At 45.9% G+C, this 21,295-nt stretch overlaps 1 protein-coding gene across 8 annotated transcripts in view; it reads right to left on the bottom strand.

Moving 5' to 3' along the window:
* Positions 1 to 2,228: 2,228 nt before the first annotated feature.
* The window catches only part of PTPRT (protein tyrosine phosphatase receptor type T), a gene marked incomplete at both ends in the record, with an annotated part of 1,183,313 nt that continues 1,164,246 nt past the window's right edge, over positions 2,229 to 21,295 (bottom strand). For all 8 annotated transcript variants that reach the window (XM_080716374.1, XM_080716373.1, XM_080716375.1 and 5 more), the window contains 4 exons: positions 2,229 to 2,282; positions 3,848 to 3,983; positions 7,426 to 7,589; positions 8,585 to 8,710. In XM_080716374.1, the coding sequence (XP_080572500.1) occupies positions 2,229 to 2,282; positions 3,848 to 3,983; positions 7,426 to 7,589; positions 8,585 to 8,710 (480 nt within the window). The remainder of the gene's footprint in view (positions 2,283 to 3,847; positions 3,984 to 7,425; positions 7,590 to 8,584; positions 8,711 to 21,295) is intronic.

Here is a 21,295-nt window from a genome sequence, read left to right as displayed (position 1 = left end):
GGTTTCTCATTGCCTTCAGGGCAATGTCTACACCCTTAGTGGGACATGTGTTCCTGACCCTGGCTTACTGGCTGTCACTTCCCTGTCCTGTTATGCTCCAGCAGGGCTGGACTCCTGCCTCTGTCCTTCCAGATGCTTGGGCACATCTCTTCAGCATTCCAACTCCTTGGCTTGAGTTCCCTTTGCTTCCCTTTTCTGCCTGTTGAGTTGCAGCTGGAATGGATGTTACTTCCTCTAGGAAGCCACAGGAAGCCTGGGGTCTTTCTCATGCTTAGGCTGTGCTGCTATTGCACCTGAAGACCACATCCCCCGGTATATAGCAAGCACTTAAGGGTAAGAGCTGTGTGCATTGAATTCTGTGCCCCTTGTACCCTGCTTGGGGCTAGACCAGCAAGACAGAGCTTCCTAGATCTCAGCTTGCCAGAAATTGTGCCTAAGCACCATAGACCAAGGTAGAGAGTACTTCCTGGATGGTTTCGTGGTAGCCTGAGGGAGCATGAGAATTGTTTTCATGAAGAAGAAATTAGATAAGACTAGCTTTCCTGGGGAGCCTGGAATGAGTTACTAAAATATATCTGAAATTTGGGGCTTCCCAGAAGAACTGGCATCAGAAAGAAAGAATTAAATTTCCATTTGTGGAGTTCTCTGTTCAGAAGTTTCTAGCCTTGGTTTTCCTCCATAAAGGAATTGCTTAGCTGAGAAGGTAGAAAGAAAATAGTACAGAGACATTCTATGACCATGACCTGCATTTTGGGAACTCAGGATTTTATCCTTGAGGAAGGTGCCTGGGTTTCCTCAAATGTAAAATGGAGATGATAATGACCCCCTGCTGGGGGTGGAGGTGCTGAGGACTGTGTGAGATGTCATCATGCCTGGAAAGTTCCAGGCATGACACTTGGCATACAGTAGATGCCTAACAAATGTTGGCTCCTTTTCCTTGACTTATCTATACTTGGGGCAAGCCCCAGAGCCCCAGGCCTAATCCCCTGGACCTATTTTAAACCAAAGCATGAACTGGGTCCCCAATGGCCTTTTTCAAGATAGTGGCTGGATTTCTCTAGGAAAGAGTTCAAATTTAGAGATCCAAATTGTGCACAAAGATTATACTCTAACTACCCCAACAAACCAGAAACTATCTTCTGACCACCCCATCTTCCATTGCTCAAAGGCTCTGTGCTCTCCCAGGGTAAGACCTTTGAAGGACACAGCCAGGAAACAAAACAGGCCCAAGAGATGTGTCACACAGCTGTACATTCAAAATCTACCCTATATATATTTTTTCTGACATAAGAGACTAAGATTTTTATACTCTCAAAAGAAAATTTCTTTTCACACACACTTGGGAAAATAATCAAATCATATCTTATTTGTCCCTCCTAAAGGAAAATACTGCCCAGGTGACACAGGTCTTACATTAGACAGGCCAGACAGAGCCCTCCCCCAGGCTGGTGGTCACTTTTGCAAAGATGAGGGACATCTATATTCCTTGCAGTTCTACTCCCTCTTATAGACCACAAAAACCAAAGGAAACCTTTATCAATGTACAGTGGGCACAGCTGGCTGGCCATTGAGCAGAAGAAGGTCAAGGCCTGGCCTGGGAGAGGGGTACAGAACAGTGATGGGCCAAGCCTCACACAGGCTAGGTGTAAGGGCAGAGGGGCTCCTCTGTTGTGGCCTAAGGGACACCCCAAGATAATAGCTTGGCAGGTGTCTGTCACCTGAGGACCCTGATGGAGATTTCAGGGGACACCAGAGCAGTGACTTCCAAACTCTAATCTTTTTCCATAAGAGCACTGAGGAGAAGAACCCTTATCTCCCACACTTTCCAAAGAAGGAGGGCGAGGAAGGTGGTGGCCAGCCTCCCACTCTCCAGCACCCACACAGTTGGCTTGCCATGAGATTCACAAACTCGGGGAGAATGAAAGCAAGAGATCTGGGAACCAGAAGTCCAGGGCCTTGCTTGTGGGTGCGCTACTTCTGTGGGGCCCAAAGCTGTGGTTGGTCAGCATGGAAGAGAAGCCTGGGCCCATGGGCGCAGCATCCCATAGCCACAGACCATCCCTCGGAAGGTGCAGAGCCACTGCAGAGCATAGGACCACCAGTCTTCTTGTTGGAGTTGGGCAGGGGTGCCACCGCTGAGCCCCTGAGCCCAGTCATTGCCATTCACAGAAAAGGGGGCTCAGCCACAACAGCCTCTGGACTCTGGCAGGTCTCCCCATCCCACTGGGCTAAAAGGAGCTTAAATATTCCAGTGCCACCTCATATACAAATTTATACTGTTCCTGAAAGGAGGAGAGACAAAGGAGAAAAGGAGACAGGAGGGAGATGAAAGGGAGAGAGAAAAAAATGCATTAGATTAGAGGTGTAGATTTTAGAGGAAACTTTATCTACATTTCTACTGAAAGTCACCTCACTATTACCCATATCTCACTGTCTTGATCTCTACTGCTACCCTAGCTTTCTTAAAATGCCTAGCTAAGATCATTCCCTCCCTCCCTTCTATTCTTCCTGCAGTGCGCTGGGAATCAAGCCTGAGGTCTTAGGCATGCTTGGCAAGCACTCTACCACTGAGCTCAGCCCCAGCCCCTTGTCCTTTCTCTTTTCTTTTTCTTTCTTTTTTTTTTTTTTTTGCCGTACTAGGGATGAAACCCAGGGGAATTCTACCTCTGAGCTACACCCCAGCCCAATTTTTTATTCTTTATTTTGAAACAGAGACTCACTGAGTTCCAAAGAGCCTCACTAAGTAGCTGAGGCTGTCCACAAACAGCAATCCTCTGGGCTCAGCCTCTCGAATACTGGGATTACAAGCGTACACCACCATGTCTGGCTCCATGACCTTTCTTTTCCGTTTCTGCACACCAGTTTTACTCAGCTTATAACCTATGTGCAGAACACTTAGGAATATCTGTTAAAACTGTAGATTCTGCTGGGTGTGGTGGCGCACGCTTGTAATCCCAGCGCTTGGGAGGCTGAGACAGGAGGATCGCACAGGTTCAAAGCCAGCCTCAGCTACTTAGTGAGGCTTTCAGCAACTTAGTGAGACCCTGTTTCTAATAAAATATAAAAATAGGTCTGGGAGTATATCCAGGAGGTAGAAAACCCCTGGATTCCATTCCCAGTACCAATAAATAAATAAATAAATAAATAAATAAATAAATAAATAAAGTAGATTCTGGGCCCTATAGCATAATTACAGTGCTTCAATATACTTTTAAAAATGTAGATTCTGATTCAGTAAATTGGGAGCGAGGCTGAAGATTCTGTGATTCTTACAAACTCCCAGGTGACGCTGTGGTCTGTGGACCACGTTCTGAGTAAGATCTGATGTGGAGTAAGATCACACATGGAGTAGGTTGAAAGACTCTTCTATGAAAGTGCCTTTTGTCTACCCTGTCTCCACCACTGTACCAGGTCTGCTCATCTGGGGCTCTGCCTTCCCACTCATTTTACCCTCTTTTCCCTACAGTGCCCTCGTTAAACACTTTGTACTGTAAAAAATTAGCATACGTGAATTAGAAAAGGTTTGGACTGAACTGGGAACAGAATTCACACATGGTGAATCCAGAATCTTTTCCTTGAAGCCTGAATTGGTAATGTTTTCTAAAGGAAGGGGCGGAAAGTAAAGCAAAGCAGGTATACCAGGATTAATATTTATATTATCTTGCAGGAGAGAGAAGTCAGTGGGGTTTGTAGGTGGAGATATGGGGCAGAGAGCAGCATATGCAAAAGGTATAGACTATAGGTGTTTGCTAAGCGCCCAACTGCTGAAGGTTCTCACTATGTGATGCCATTTTCTTCAAGACAAGACCAGGGAACCTGGCTGGAGACCAGTTCTTGGGACACTCACCAGGGTCTCAACCATGTTGGATTTGTTGTTCCGCAACGTTTTCACGATGTGGAACACATCAATGATGTTCTGTTGCTGGATCATCTCACACACACTGCAGATGGCGCAGAAGGTTCCACTGCGGCCTCCTCCATTTCTAAACACAGAGGGAAGAGGTGAGCCACATCCCTGGGTACCCCCCATCCTGCTCCAGCACCTGCCAATCTTAAAGACACTTTGCAGCAGTGTGGGGCAGCTGTCTTGGCAAATGCAAGGTAAGGTGGTGAAGAAAGTTTTAGCCTCCGTCAGGAGCTTTGGTTTGAGTCTCACTTGTGCCGTGAAACTTCTCCAATGGTGGGCAAGTCATTTCCCCTGCTTAGGCCCCCAGTTTCCCATTCATGTAATGGAAGGGTTGGGCTGGATGAGTTTTGAAGGTTTAGTTAGACATCTTGATTCCATGGGTATGTTATAGTTATCCATGGCACACTGACCCAAACTCCCAGGATGGGATGCTGTTGTGTCTTTGTGGGTCGTGTCTCTGTCCAAAAGGATGCTCTGGTTCTACTTCCATACTCAATAAAGACAATGCAAGGTTATAGGTGATTTTCCTACCATTTCTTCCAATCCACTAAAGATTCACTAAGGATGTCCTAGGATTAGCCAGTCCAGGCTTGGTATTGTGGGCCTAGAAGGTTATGTCCTGAGAAAACCTCATTTAATCAGGATTGTACTGATTGGGAGTGTAGGGATGGAGTGCTCTTGGCAGGGCCATCTCTCTGTTACACCTGCTTTGTAAAGCTCCATAAATCATCTTCATGGAACACCCCCTCCAAACTCTTTTGAGAAAGTCCCGTTAGGAATCTACCTGATTCTGAACTCCTGGGCATGTTGCCAAGAGTAGCTAATGATTTCATGTAATGGTCTGTGTCTAAAGAACATCTGGACGGAAACCAAGGCATCCAGTCAATCTTCCAGATGTTTTATCTACAGGATACCCAACAGCCAGATGTTTCAAGTACAGATGGCTCTCCTCCCTTCACTGGCTGATGCCTGCATTTCAGTAACTGGTATGATGCCCAGGTCTCTGTTGGCACGACACTCTTTTGCTTTCCTATGGTTTGAAGTACTAGTCACCTTGGCTTATGGGAGACATGGATCAAAAGGCAATCCTGCAAAAAGAGCAGGCTAAAGAGAAAACCCAAGAGATTGGGAAGGGTTTCTAGGAAGGAGGGGTCTTTCTAAAGCATGAACAGCAGAGTCAAAGAAGAAGAGTTGAGAAGATGGATTCAGGTGTCTGTGTCTGGCAGAATGGGACTCTGGAAAGCTGTCCCTGTGCAGATGAGGGGGACACTTGCATATGGGGAGGGAACTGGAAGGAGCAAGGGTTAGTTAGCAGGGAACCAGTTGCCAGTTTCTGGTAAGTGGGCAGAGCCAGCTTGGAGAGGCTGAGGTCACTCATCAACTCGACACAGCGCACCAAACATCCTCCCTCTGGATTCCATCCCTCTGGATTCCATTCTTCAGATGTGTAGCTCTTGGGAAGATGTTTTGCTGCAGGTGGTGGCTCTTAGGATCTGAGTGGTGCATGTGTATGTGTAACTTTAAAGCTCTGCCTTTGCTGATGTGTGTGTGTGTGTGTGTGTGTGTGTGTGTGCCCTGCTTATTTGAAAGAGCCAACAACCAGCTGGGTTTTGAAAAGACTGAACTCAATTTTGAGGTCAGTGAGATGTTATTAATGCCTTCACTTGCTCCAGAAATAATTATTCCAAAAAGGAGAAGACTTTGGTTCAGATGTTCTATATTATCACGTTTTAAAGAGGGAGCCCCTCTCAGCCACCTCATCCCAAATCATGTTAAGTTCTAAGAAGCAAAAATGAATGACTGAGAATCAAGCATTCCATACAGAGCTGTTATGGCTCAGAGATCTTCTCAGAATCCTTCTCTGTGGTCTCTTTTTATCCCTACGGTAGACTATGATGCTTTTCCTTTTGAGTAATCTTATTTTATGTATGTATGTATTTATTTGTGTGTGTGTGTGTGTGTGTGTGTGTGTGTTTGTGTGTGTGTGTGTGTCCCTGGGGTTGAACCCAGGGACATTCTACTTCTGAGCTACACCCCCAGCGCTATTTTATTTTTTATTTGGAAACAGGGTCTCACTAAGTTGCAGAGGGCCTCACTACCTTGATGAGGCTGATCTTGATCTGTGATCCTCTTGTTTCAGCCTCGCATGTGCTGGGATTACAGGTGTGTGTCACCACACCTGGTCTTTTTGAGGAACTTTACTTACCACATTCGCCCATTTGGTGCCAGGATATTGTTGATCTCCATATTGGCAGATACTCTGTCTTTGTCTTCTTTTTTATTATTATTGTTTTCCACCCCTTCCCTCCCCCATAGATGATATTGAAATCGGCATTGGTATGCTCACACATGTACATCATATCAATTAAAGTGTTTCCTTCATTAATTCATCTTCCCCTCGACCACCACCACCTCCCCAGCTCCCCTGGAGTTTCTCTTCCATTATCTGTAGTCTCTTGAATCCTGATTGCTCCCTGGCTTCCACAAAAGAGAGAAAACATATGACCGTTCACTTTCTGTGACTGGCAAATCTCACTTAACATAATGTTCTCCAGGCCCATGCCAAAGCACTACAGAGTATAAAGATGAACTAATTCAACATACCCAATGGACAGATGAGCAAACTGAGGATCACACGATTCAGTGATTTTCTTGATGCTGTGCAGTTGTTATCCTCAGTCTTCTAGTGTCTTGCCCTCTATCTAGCATAATGGCAATGGGGTCTGTTTGGGCTGTGACTCTTGTAAGAAAGTAAAGGCCTCAGTTTACGCCAGTACTGAAGATATGAACACTAGACTTGAGTCCTCTGTGTCCCTGGGAAACAGGGTTCCCAGGGCCTGCACATCCACCGTGGCCCCTCAGGGGAGCATCTTCTCCTCACACTCCCCATGTCCCTGTGTTTTCACTAAGCATGTAGCATGAGCTGTCCCGGGAGGCAGCACAGAGGGTGGGTCCTTTGGTTTTCTCAGAGGCAGTGTGGGTCAGTGGATGGCGCCCTAACTTAGAGCCCAGGGAATGGCCAGCACCGCTCCTGTCTCAGCTCTCTGACCTCTCACCTGTTCATGCTTGATTTTTCTCTCTATAAAACGATAGTATCCTCCTCACAGATGGAATGATGAGATTCATTTTAAGTGTGACATAAGCTAACTTAATGCTTTTTCTTCTTCAGGAAATAAAGGAGGCTCTGGCCAGCAGCAAGCAGGCCCCACTTTGTCTTGAGCTCTCTCTTGATTAGCAGGACACATATCCTACCTCACCTGTATACAGGGGCCTCTGGGGAGTGGTCCCCCCTTCGGGTTTTGCATCAATAATGTGTCATCTAACAATAGTTGAGGACAACTGGTGACAGCAGTTTATTAAAATATTGCATTTCCTTTGAAAATGTTGTTTTTTGGCTTTGGGAATGCTGAGAGGCGATTGAGCTGATGTGCCCAGAACCAGTGTGTGCGGCTGATGGCACCCTCAGGCATGTTCTGTCACCTGTTCCCCCATTGTTCTGAAGACTCCATCATACTCACAGGCAGTGGACCACGGTGCGTCCCTCCCGCCCGTCATACTGTTCCTGCCACTTCTCCAGCCGTCGGACCACTTTGAGCAGAGAGCGCTTGGAGGGGGGCGTGTCCCGGTAGGCAGGCCAGCCGATGTACTGGAGGTGCTGGACTATACGATACCCATCCTGTGGCTGAAACGGAGAGCCTGCTAGGGATGCTGTGTTGGGATGCTTGAGGATGTAAGACATCTGGATACCCTAGGGTTGCAGCACAGTCTAACTGGGGTCTAAACCATGTCATCATGGAGGGAGCCACAGACGATTCCCATACCTCCCTCTATACTTTTATGCACATTGATTCTCCTTTCCTTTCTGCCTGGAAAACTCCTTCTCGATTTCCAAAACCCAATTTCAATCTCCCTTTCTATAGGAATATCTTCCCCAACTCTATTTGATAAGATCTGTCTATATCATCTATCTATCATCTAATCTATCTATAATCTATCATATCTATATATCTGTCTATCATCTATCATCTATTATATTTTTCATCTATATCTATCATCTATCATTTAATCTATCATCTAATCTATCATCTATCATCTATTTATATCTATCCTCTCTCTATGTCTATTTCTCTTTCTCTCTCCTTGAGTTTTATATGTCTGAACAGATCCTCATTAAATAGTGAACTCTGAGGATAGAAACTGAGTTCTGTTCACCCTGAGCTCCCAGTGGAGACCAACAGTTAGCCACCATTTCAGATGATGAATCTGCCTCTTCCTTTCCGACATGCCTCCGCTTGGCCAGCCAATATCCTTATGAAAGCAACTATTTTTCATCTCCAGGGCCTAGCACAAAGCTTACAGGCTCCAATCGAAGGCTGCACCCAAGGGTGCCAATACAGTACAGCACAGTAGAGAAGGGCTCATGTCTGGGAAGTTTTGTCTATACGCACAAGTGCATGAGGAAACAGGCAGATGGCAGGCTGGGTGTCGTTCCTCGCATCTGCGTCGGAGCCACTGCTGCTGGAGCTGGAGCCGGAATCGGCAGTGGCATCACTTCCCCAAGGAACAGCTTACCAGGAGAGTGTCACACAGACTTGGCTGGCTGTGCGGCATTCTTTCCTGGCACCTCCATCTGTTCCAAGAAACGGGTGCAGCAGGCAATGGCGGCCACACACTTACCCGAGCCATGTTACAGATGCGGAATATCCTGTGGATGATATCCTCGTCGATGTCTGCAGAGACGAACTCCACCTGGATGGGCCCGTAGCAGCCAGAGGTCTTCTCAGGCCAGTATTGCATGCAGAGCTGGGACCAAAGAAGAGGTCACAGAAGGAGGCCAAGGACAATGGGAGGTGGCATCGGTGTCATTTATCACTAACCCCTTCTTATTACTGGCAGGACCCACTAGCCAGAGAGGCAGAGTACTGTGTAGAAAAAGAGACTCACAGCTTCCCCACTGGGAAGTGGTTGGTCACTTTTTTTTTTTTTTTTGTACTACTGGGGGTGGAACCCAGAGGCTTTCTACCTCCGGGCTATACTCCTAGACCTATTTTATTTTTTATTTGGAAACAGGGTCTCACTAAGTTGCTGAGAGCCCCATTAAGTAGCTGAGGCTGGCTTCAAACTTGTGTGATCTTCCTGTCTCAGCCTCCCAAGAGTGGGGATTACAAGCGTGCGCTACCACGCCCGGTTTGGTTGCTCACATTTTTGGTATTAAATTGTCAAGGCTCCAAACAGAGAAATGCTGGTCTTAAAAATCTTTGCCAAGCCAGGTATGGTGGTGCATGCCAGTTATCCTAGTACTTAGGAGGCTGAGACGGGAGGATGACAGGTTTAAGAACAGCCTCAGCCACTTAGCAAGGGCCTCATCAACTTAGTGAGACTCCGTTTCAAAATTAAAAAATAAAATAGGGTTAGAGGTGTAGCTCAGAGGTAGAATGGCCCTAGGTTTAATCCCCAATATAAAGATCATTGATATGGTGATTTCAAACCATTTGGTAGGCTTGCTATAGCACAGTCTCCTCATCTGTAAAATGGAGAGTATAATATCTGCCTTGTAATGTTGCTGCAGGTAAAATGTGGTTTTCTTTCCGCCATGAAAATCATTGGCGCACTTTCTTCCATTCCAGGAAAATTACTGCTGCATTCATTCACTCACAATCAGATCATGACTAGTGCTTAAGAATACGTGCTCTGGCATCTCGGAGTCTTGGGTCCATATCCAGGCTCCGTTGCTTATTGGTTTTGTGTCTTAGACCTTGGTTTTTCTCATATGTAAACTGGAGATAAGTATGCTTCCTTTGTGTCATAAGGAAAGTCACCTGGTGTTGACAGATCTTGCTGATGGTCCTTTTAATTTTCTGGAATTGGGAATTTGAATTTATAGTTGGGAGCAATAGGCAATGGTTGTCCCTCCTTCTAAGACAGTGGTTTTTAGCCAGAGGCTGTTTTGCCCCCTAGGGTCCATCTGTCAAAGTCTGCTGACATTTTCCATTGTCGCACCTGGGGACTACTATGGACACCTAGTGATTAGAGGCCGGGATGCTGCTAAACATCCCACAATGCACAGGATGGCTCTCCCAGGAGTTATTTGGCCCCAAATATCAGCAGTGCAGATATTGAGATACCCTGGTCTAAGATGATAAATTGCTGTTGATGGGTGTCATCTCAAAGCAAAGCTGGGTACCTCATCTTCTGTGTCTGCTGAGCTGCCCGATGACTTTAGTTGGGGAAAGAATATTGGGGTGCAGGGCATGTGGCTGTGGAGGGGCAAAGTATGCTTCCTCAAATTCCTAGGAGTACTAAGATGGTCTGCCCAGGTCTACTGGCCCCATAGGAGAGCTGAGATTTGGAATGTAGACAGAAGAGGGCTGAGACTGGACCACCCTGGCCTTGGCAGAAGTCACATGATCTAAAGACCATCTGAGAGTGGCCCAGATGATATAGCTGAAACTCGTGAAGACCCATAAGGGCTTCTGTGAGCTGTCTGGGATTGAGTCTCTCATCAGTGGCCCACAGCAAATATGCAGACAAGGAGCTAGATAGACAGAGTGACCACGGAAGCTCAGTGACACCTGGGGCAGGGTGTTCCCGGAGGGGAGAGGTGGCTTCTGACGGTTTACCCTGGGGAATCACATGCTGAAGTGTGTCTTATTTTCTTCCTCCTCCAGAGCTACAGCTAGAGGGGAAGAGCAGAGAGGAAGAGGGGGATCACATCTCTTGTCTTCATAACTGTGGAGGCCCAATATTCTTAGCTTAGGCATAAACTCATTGACTTAGAGCAATGATCAGTGTACTGTGGCCCAAAGGCCAGAGTCAATAGCTTTGTAAATAAAGTTTTATTGAAACACAGCTATGCTGACTTGTTTACTATTGTCAGTTATTGCTGTCATCCTGCAACCGCAGAATTGAATAGTTCTGACAGAAACCATGTCGTCTCAGAAGCCTATAATATTTTCTGTCTGGCACTTGACAGAAAAAGTCTACACCTCCTGCTTTGTAGGATTTTTTTTCTGAGGATAAAGGAGATAATCCATGTAAATAAAGCCCTTAGCACAGTACAGGCATGGGGTAAGCACATGTTTGATATTGCAAATAATTATTATTATATTGGTAATTCAATTACTGTATCATCATTGCCACTTTATCATTACAATTATACGTATGTTCCTTGACATATGATGAGGTTATAGCCCCATCCATTCATTGTAAGTTGAAAATAGCCGAAATAAAAAATGCACCTAATAATCTTCTCTACCGACATCGTGGCTTAGCAACCCAGTACCACGTACTGCAGAGCATCCATTGTTTCCTCTAATTTCCCAGTGGCTGATGGGAGCTCACTGCCGCTGCCCAGCAACAGGGCATCTCATGCTGCCTATCACTGTCTGAGGAACAGATCCAAATCCCAAACTGGAAGTGTGGTTTCTACTGAATGTGTGGTTTCTACTGAATGTTTCTACAGCATTGCAAAGTCAGAAACTTCCAAGTCAAGCCATTGTAAGTCAAGAACTATCTGTCTATATTTTGGAAGGATTCTTCTTATCAGCCCTCATAAGTAAGTAGCAAGGTTAAGTTGCCCAAGGCAATGGTGCCTTTCCTTCCAGCATCTCTATCGGGGTTAAGGGAGCATCCGAGGAAGGAGGTGTGAGTGAGGGAGGGGGGGGGCTGGTTGCAGGGGCCTCCACAGCTGGCCAGTCTGCTGCTGCTGCTATTGCTGAGCTGTGCAATAGTGACAGATCCCCAATTTGAACTTCATTTCTCTTTGCCATTGGCTCTTCTGCCTCACAACCTTCACAATGATGAGGTACTGGTGCAGATAAGTCAGTGGCTGGCCAGAGAAATTGGAATTAATCAGAACTATCCATTTAAAAAAATAATTGCCTTTATCACCTGCATTGAACTTAGCCTTGCCAGAGTCTGTCTGTGATCCTGACAGGAGGTGCATGGAGCTGAAGCCCTGGGAAAGTCTATTACCCCCCAATATTTTCAGTCTGAAGAGAATGTGGAATGATTTGTCTCTTTTAATAAGATTTCCAGACCAATTTCTCTAGCTAATAGGGTCTACGATACCTCAAACAAAACTCTTGTATTTTGGGACACTTCTCTGCATTTGATTTTCCAGGTCACTCTCCCATAATGCCCAGAGGGTTGGGGAAAGCTGCAGGGTTCTGCTAATCTGAAATCGGAGTCGGCCTTTCACTCGAGTTCCCTAATTCGTGAGGCCACAGCAGCAGTAGTGTGGGTGACATTCAGCTGGGTGATGTGTGGGCAGATGTAGGTTTGAGCTGCCAAGGAGCATCAGGCTCTCCCTATAGCCCAGAACCTTGCATATAATGTAGCCACAGGAAATGAGAGCAAGAAATGGGAAGGGGGTGTTAGCAAGCTACATTTCCTATTCTCAGTGACCCTTTGAGGCTCAGAAAAGATTCTCTTCAGCAAAAAATGTCCTCTCTGATTTAGCTCAAGATCATCCTCGTGTCCAAGTGAGTTGCTGTACCTGAACAACAGCCATCAAGTTGGCCTTATGCATGTAGCATAGCAAAGGGTGAGAAAATGCACTGGAGTTCCTGGTTGGAGTGCCCTGGGTTCAAATCCCAGCTCGGTCACTTTCTAGCTGACCCACTGGGCCAAATCCTTTTAGCTTCTCCCAATCTCATGAGTGGTTGTCAATTTTAATTTCTCCTAGTGCAAAGACTGCATCTATTAAGCACTCAGTGCACGTGAGCTATGATTATTAGACAGTGTGGGAAAGGTTACTCAAAATAAGACAGATAAAGGGAACAGAATTTCCCCTATCCACTGTCTCATCCTCATAAAAATTTATCTTTAGGATAATATCCAACGGACTGACTGCCCTTGTTGAGAAAATTCCTCATGGGTCAACTTTGGGTAGCCGTGGAGACCAGAAGGGTCCTGTAGAGAAGATACACTTCTATGCATGTCAGAGGAGAGAGAATTGTAAGTTATTCTTCAAAGGGCCTCAGAAAATAAAAGAGGAAGACTTAGAACATAGTAGAAACCATGAAAGGTGGAAGGTGACTCGATGTAGCATGTGAGCCCTTTCTAAACCCACTAACTATTCCATAAATTCCAAGCAGCATGTCCTGTGATGAATGCCCATAGATTTCTTGAGGAAACCAGCGAGGAACTGAGCTTTGCTCCCTGAGTGACACAGGGATGAAATAAAGATGGCATATGTGAACAGAGGAGCCAAGCCCTGGGTGTGTGCATCACCAGTATATGGAACTCTTGGAGAAAGGAGCCTTAGGATTCTTAAGACTCTGGAAGCAGGGGTACGAGGATGCCAACTTGGTTCTCTAAGGCCACAAGGATCTAGCTGACTGTGAGGCTACGCATATTAAATGCAATCTTGCTATTTTATTCTTCAGTTGACAAAACCTGGAGTTTGTTGTCTGCAACTATAGACTCATGTTCTTTAGCCTGGATCAGCTCATTTCTCCCCTCATCTCCTGGTGTCCCCTGTCCCTATTTTAATCATCTGGGGAGGATGCTGTTGGCCACAGGAAGGGCCTCCCCACTGTGGGTGTACACAGGTGGGGTGCTGGCCACACCTGGGTAGGGAAGCCAAGCCAGGTGTTTTGAGGACTTAGAAATGGCCACACTTCTTCCAGAAAAGTGGAGGGCTTCTGCTATTAATTGTCAGAATGAAGTAAACCAACCAGAAGTGGAGAAGCCTGCTTGTGCAGCCCTGGAACAGTTGCTGCCCATTATCCCGCCTAGTGATCTCCATTGCTGTTTGGACCATGAAAAGATGTCCTTTGGGGTGCAAGTTCATGCGTGAGATATAACAAATGCAAGGTAGCTTCCCTCGTTAAACATCTTTATCTTGCTGATGGAATCAGAAAGCTTGTTAGTCGCTGGAATAAACATGCTCTGATGAGTTGAATGAAAACTAGCAGATGGGCCTATTTTTGGAAAAAAACAATTTGAAAGCCTATTTCAGAGCACCTTAGTTATGCCTTTTGTTAATTAAAAAATACTTTGATAAAATGGAAAGGCTAAGTAATATCATAGCTTCAGAAATAAAAAGACTCTGTCTATCCAGGTCCTTGTGATTCATACAGGAGGAAAATCAATCCCGGGCCACCTAAAGGTGAAGCGAATTAGTATTTTAAAGAGAGAAATATAAAAAGAGTCATCTGAATTGGTTTTAAAATTCAGATCAGTGGTTATAAAATTCCTTTAAAAGGATAATATAAAAATCTATAATTGGCTTTGACACTGGCCAGTTATGACAGACAGACTGTGGGTTCTCCCTGCCAGGGGCAGGGAGAAAGACACACAGACAGAGGTAATGAAAGCTCGTTCTCCTACGCCCCTCCTCAGCCTCTTGGCAGCCTCAAGAGCAGTGATGCAATCTCCATGTGGCAAGTGGAAGCTTACTCTTCAAACAGCTGAATCTGAGTTTGTGTCTGGCAACAAGGGTGGGGGTTTAGGGCGATAGCTACTGGAGTGTGGTAAGGTGAGAGGCAAAACTCAGGGGTCAGGACTCAGCTGAATTTTGCAGCTGAAAAATGGGGTAACCTTGCTGGGTGTGGTGGCGCACGCTTGCAATCCCCGCACTTGGGAGGCGGAGATAGGAGGATCACGCAGGTTCGAAGCCAGCCGCCCTGGCTTAGGAGACCCTGTTTCCAAAAATAAAAAAAGTATAAAGTAAGTCTGGGAGTGTAGCCTGGAGGTAGAAGGGATTCTAGGAACCCCAGTACCACCAAAATAATAAATAAATAAATAAATAATAAATAAATAACTAAATATGGGGTACCCTTTGGAAAGGGTGTGGAAGAACTGTGAAGAGAGGGAGAGGAAGCAGATGGGAAGAAAGTGGTTTGGTGATGGGTTTGGGGAAGGTGTGCTGTAGTGGTCCAGTAGAGGAGGCAGGGCAAAGTTTAAGAAATAGGATGTGTAACGTTCGACCTTCAGTCACACCGTTACTGGGATGTGAGCCCCTTACTGGCCTCATTGAAGCCCCGGCTAGAACTTGGAAGTGAAGATCAGAAAAGGGTCCCTTTATTCTCTCAAATCTAGGGTGTAGACTCTGGTTTTTTCCATAGAATGAGGAATAAGAAACAGAGCAAATTTCATTTAAATCCTTAAAGATAGAAGGGCCTTGGCTGACATCTGGGTTATGCTAACCTCTCTCTCTTTTTAAAAATGTACTTTTCTTGGTGCATTGCAATCACACATCATAATGGAGGTCAGAGCGATAAGGACATACATGCACACAGTGCTTGGTGAACTTTCCCCTGGCTCCCAACCCACTCCTCTTCCCTCTATGTGATACTGAGATTTGCATGGATAATTTTGTACATAGCATCAATGCAAGTGATTCCTTCATCCAATTCCTCTTCATACCCCACCTCCATCCCCTAGAACTTCCTCCATTCTCCTGCTGGAGTTTCTTCTCCTTTATCTGGGGTCTCTCTTGTATCCCACTTCCTCCCTAGCTTCTGCATATGAAAGAAAACATATGCCTCTTCACTTTCTATGATACTCTCACACACTACACTCTCTTATCCCATCCATTTTCCTGAGAACAACATACTTTTGCTCTTCTTTATGGCTGTGTAGAATTCTGTTGTTGTGGGTCTTATGCTCATCTGCCAGAGGATGACACTGAGATTTGGAGGAGTTAAGAAACTGGCCCAGGGCAGTATAGTACATAACTGGCAGGATAGAACTCAGGTCTCTTGACCCCAGGATTCCTATTCTGCTGTTATCCCCATTATTCCAGTAGGGCCAGAGAGAGATGCAGCCAGCCCCTTACAGAGTCAGACCTGAGGCCAGCTGAGACGCAGAGCTGGGAATTCTCTGTGTGTTATGAGCATACTGGGATTAGTTTTCACATGATGAGATGCATATGGGGACATCGGTGCTTGCCTTTTGCCCCGCAGGCGCAACGACAGAAGAAGACATCTCTGAAATACCTCCCTGCTTTTCTTCTGGCAGGAGGAAGGGCTTGAATCTCTCACTTCACGGCATCCTCACATTCAGGGAAATACATCAGTGTTTTCCCCTTAGCCTTGGACCCACCTTGCACCCTGGATTCACATCACCTGAGCTTTCTGGAGGGGGAATGGACAATTCAGCTTTTACATAAGCTATAGGCTCTAGTTTGTTCTAAAATAAAGATGCATTCCACTTTCTCTGTACACCTGGGTACCAGCAGATCCATGACAATTCGGCCCCCAGGTAGCCTGGGAATCTGTCATTAAATGTTTGCAGATATCTTCATCTTCCCTGGCAGGCGGTCTTGAGGTGAAGTCAGTGAGCAGCTTTGTGACCATATTAAAATTCCTTCCCCGCTCAAGCCTCAGTTTCCCGATATGTGATGTGAAACAAGTGGATTTTAAAGTGGGGTCTGCAAAGTCAGCAGGAGAGGCCAATGAGTTATCACCAACATCTTTCCCAAAGCGGAGGACCGACCCCATGTCTCTGACTTTGGACATCTCACTATGTCAGTTCTGCAGATGGTTCAGTGAGATAGTTACACCCCATGGAAAATATAAGGAAAGTAACTCATCATCACTTAGTGAGTACAGTTTGGGAAAAACAAGCTTTCAAGAGTGGATCTTGGTGAGAGGGCATGGGAGATTGAAAGGCATTTGGAGGAAAATGGGATTATAAAATCTCTAGGACTTAAATGAGATAAAGAGAGCTTCCTAGAATTCATAAGTAAAATAATGAAAAACTCAGGGGAGACTCCAAGTGTAACCAATACAATCAGTCAACAACATTCGAGGAAAGCTGAAGCACTGGCTCTGATGTGGAAACAACCAAAGGGAGCCCATGTCTCACTGACCCCCAGACAGGACTGCAAGAGGGCCGGGTGGTCATTTCCTGCTGGAACCCCATAGCTGTCCAGAGAGCTTGGGGGGAGAGTGGAATGTCCTTGGATGCCAGATCCCCCTCCATCCCTTCTGCTCCCTGGCCCACTTGGTGCTGCTGCTCCAGGATCTGGCTCTGCCACTTCTGGCTAAGGATGAGCTCGCCCTGCCTGATGCAAAAGAGAGCCTGGAAAGTGGATGTCCCTGTGCCAGAATGCTACTCCAGGGGTGAGTTTGGGGTGCTTCTTTTGTCCTGTGTCATGTCTCGGTCTGTGCCTGGTGCAGGGTAGGCTATTGGTAAATGCATGTTGATGGATAAATGATTGATTAGTGAGGCCCAGGAAATGTGGTTCTGTGTGTGTGTGTGTGTGTGTGTGTGTGTGTGTGTGTGTGTGTGTTACTTGAGATGGACACCTCCGAGCTATACCCCCAGTTCTTATTTTATTTTTTGAAACAGGGTCTTGCTAGATTACTGAGAGTCTTGCTAAGTTGCTGAGGCTGGTCTCAAACTTGAGATCCTCCTGTCTTAGCCTCCTATGTACTGGGATTATAGGCATGCGCCAGCACACCCAGCTTGCAAGTGGTTCTTTACCTTTGAAAGACGTCTCTCTGGGTTGGCAACACTGCCTGTGTGGATGACGTGGATCTCTTCCTCCTGCAAGACTCTCCGCATCCCACTTCCTCATAGCTCCTGATGCTTCTGACTTTGGGCTCTGATTATGACATAGACTTCTCCAGCTCAAACCACTTCCAGGGCCAATGTCAACCAGAGTGTCAATATCCACTCTGGTTTTTATCTTCATCTCAGCCTAGCACTCTGCTCTGATGCCTACTCCTCTGGGTATGAATTTCTGTTTTCCTTTTCTCTGTGGTTGCTGTAATGAATCACTGCACACTCGATGGCTTAAAACAACACAAATTTATGATCTTGCAGCTCTGGAGTCAGAATTCTGAAATGTCTCGGAGTCATGATCCAGATCCTGGCACACAGTTGCCTTCCCTGCTGGGCTCTCCAGGAGGGAACCCAAACCTGGCCTCTTCTGGCCTCCAGACAGTGCCTGCATTCCTCAGCTGTCATACCACTCACAAACTGTCCTACCTGCATATCTCCCTCCCCCCCCTCTCTTTCCCTCCCTCCCTCCTTCACAGTAGGCCTGCTTGGGTAATCCAAACTAATCTCCATATTGAAAGATCCTTAACTTCAATGCATCTTCTGTCTGTCTGTCTGTCTGTCTGTCATATTGGGGACTGAAAGTAGGATCATTCTACCCCTGAGCTACATCCCCATCTCTATTTTATTTTTCATTTTGAAACAGAGTCTCATTAAGTTGCTGAGACTAGCCCTTGAACCTGTAATCCTGCTGTTTCAGCCTATCTGAGTACTGGGATTCCAGGCATGTTACACCATGCCTGGCTTGACTTCTTTTATTTTTTAACCAAGTAAAATAATATGTCCATAGGATTAGGATGCAGACATTTTTGGGAAGCCACGGTTCTGTCTACCACATGGTCGACCCTGTGGCTGGCCTAAAGCATCTCTTGACCTTTCTGAACACTATGGCGGGCTTCTTTCTGGTGTCTGGATCTAGAAACTTTGTCAATGCTATTGGGTGTGTTTTCAAGGTTTCTTTGTGATGGGTCTGGAGTGTCACATTGTCTTTTGCTGGTTGTTACCATTCTAGAACTTTGCCCTACTAATCTAGCCATGGGGTTTTAGAGCTCTAACAAGTTAGAAAAATATCTAGAGTTGAAGGCAGAAATTTGCAAGTCTTCATCATGAGTCCTCATTGATCATAATTATCTTTGAACAGCAGCCACTATGGGAAACAGAATATTTGTGGCTGGGGATGATGATGGAATGAAGTCGTGTAGGATTCTGAGTGGAGGCAGATGGATTTGGACAGCAGTGCTGGAAAATGCAGCACTATGAGAACGCACATCCTCTTCTTGTCCTTATTTTGCTGCAAACTATAAGTAGCTTGCCCAACCCGCAACATGAGCCCGAATGGTCCACGGGATGTAGTACAGTCCTCTCAGGAACAATCTAGTGATGCTCATACCCAAGCAGGGCTGTCCATGTTGCTGGGCTGGCCAGAGCTGTGAGCTGCCTTGGCAGGAGTATGCTGGCGGACAAATGCTGATGCCACTTCAAAGATCCGCCCTTCCAGGTGCCGAGCTTGGCTTTTCTGATGCTCACGCTGTGTCATTGTTTATTTTCACAAGGCGCCCAGCTGCTGCGGTGATGATATTTATATCAATAAGTACTCTATTCATCTGTCGATCTCAGAGATGCTTGCCAGCTGCATATGGCAGCCAACTTCAGGGCGCTTTGGAGCCTGATGTTTTTGCATTTAGAGACTCAGTTCTCAAAGGCTGTACCAACATCTGGGGCTGAAGGATCCTTTCTTCTTTCAGGACCTGTCCTAAAAGGGGGAGATGGAGCCAATGACCTTGAGCCTGTATGTCCCAAAGTAAGAAGCATTCTTAGAAACTCTTCTGTGCCCGAGCTCCAGTTTTGTTAAAAAGGATGTTGGAGAAAGAGAGGAACAAACTAGCTTTGATGGGTTCTGCTTTACTTCTGCCTCTTGGAGGTGTTTTCTGTTTTACTTCTTGAGGCAAAAGAATAGGTGATGATGGTTTCTGATTCTAGACCTCTGCTGAACTGTTTGATGATGGACATTCATTTACTTTCCTAGTTATTTCAGTTTCCACCTTTCTGCTGTTCAGATCCTTTGGAGCTGCCCTTGATTCCTCTTTTTCTTTTACATTCCATATGCAACCCATCAGGATATTTGTTGGTATGAACATCAGGATATATTGTCCAGAACCTGTGCCATTGCCACCACCCTGGTCACCTGTCATGAATATACAACAGAAGCCTCTTCTCCATTCTCTCTGCTTCCACCCTCAGCAGCCACCCTACCCCTTCCCTACCAAGAGTCTATTCTTGACCCAGCAGCTAGAGGGATGCTTGTAAAAAGAAAGCAACCAGTCAAACACTGGAAAGGATCTTGGGGAGGAAGGTGAGGAGGGAACATATGAGAATTGAGGGAGGGAACTGTCCAAATAAAATTACATTCTTACAAGATGGTTTCAGTACCAATCTCACTAACACGTATGGCGGGGGGCGGGGGGGGGGACCAGGAAGGAACTTATGGTTGAAATACACCAAGCGATGTGTTCATATACGTTTGTATTCCTTTGGCTCTCACTCTGACGTATAATTACATTGCACCAATAAAAGTATAAAAATGTAAATTGCAAAAAATAAAATGAAAATAAAAAGGAGACAGATTATACTACAACTATGCTTCTAGTCTGTTATCAGCTCCCTCTTTCTAGAAGAGTGAAATCCCACATTTTTCCTATGACCTCCAGGGTCCCCCATGACCTGCCCTGTTCACTCTCTGAACTCTCAATCTGCCCTAGCAGACACTTTGATGCTGCTCAGTGGCCACAGGTACATGTCCATGATGTGGCCTGGGTACAAGTTTTTCCCTCTACCTGGGACAGGCACACAGATTTCTCTCTCACCTCCTTCAAGTCTGTGTTCAATATTCTTCTCTCATAGGGCCTGCCTTGATAGCCCTATTACAGTGCATCCTGTGCCCCAGACCCAGCCTTCCGATCTCCACTACGCTGTCCCCTCATTTGTGTTTTGCCATCCCTCTGCTACCTCTTAACACGATTAAATGCATTACAGAGCATTCATTGTTTATTTTCTCTGTTTAGAATTGAAAGTGCATGAGAGACGGGCACCTTCTCGCTCACCTTGTCTTTCGCTCACGGATGCATTCTAACTGCCTACAATAGCTTCCAATAGCAACAGCAGATGCTCAACAAATGTGGATCGTGTAAAAGAAAGGGGTCTCTCCTGAATGCCTCTCACATCCACTTTCACCCCTTCCTTCCCCACTCTTCCCTCTGCCTCCCCTATCTCCTCACCTCTTCATTTTGGCTAGATGAGTCCCCAGATGCTTGATCGCCCAGATTAGACACCTGACACCATCTGTGACCTTTTCTTCCCAGTCCCATCATCCCATGTGTGAATGCTTCCTGAACCTTGTGGACTTAGACTCTGGACATATTTTCACATCTAGTTCCAATTTTCCTGCCTCCTGGCCATTTCCTTGCTCAGATCTCTCATTCGTTTTCTGCACACTCATGACGTTTTCTTCTCCAATATGTGGTTTCTGGGCTTGTGCTCGAGCCTTCTCTCTTCTTTGGTCCTATACCCAACCTTCCTTCCTTCTTTTTTTCCTTTCCTTCCTCTCTAGTCATTTATTCCTCCCTTTCTTTCCTTCCTTCCTTCCTTCCTTCCTTCCTTCCTTCCTTCCTGTTACTGGGGATTGAACTCAAAAACATTCTACCTCTAAGTCACATATCCAGCTCTATTTTATTTTTATCTTGAAATGAGGTCTCATTAAGGCAAGTCGAGTCTTGCCTTGAACCTGTGATACTCCTGTCTCAGCCCAGAACTGAGATTACAGGTGTGCATTACCACACAGTCGCTAGACTCCACTTTCTATCAAGAGCTCTGGCT

The sequence above is a fragment of the Muscardinus avellanarius genome (genome assembly GCF_963383645.1).
Source record: "Muscardinus avellanarius genome assembly, chromosome: 19".
In the NCBI taxonomy this organism is placed as follows: domain Eukaryota; kingdom Metazoa; phylum Chordata; class Mammalia; order Rodentia; family Gliridae; genus Muscardinus; species Muscardinus avellanarius.
Note: the sequence above shows the minus strand (reverse complement) of the source record. Positions and strands in the feature narration are given on the sequence as shown.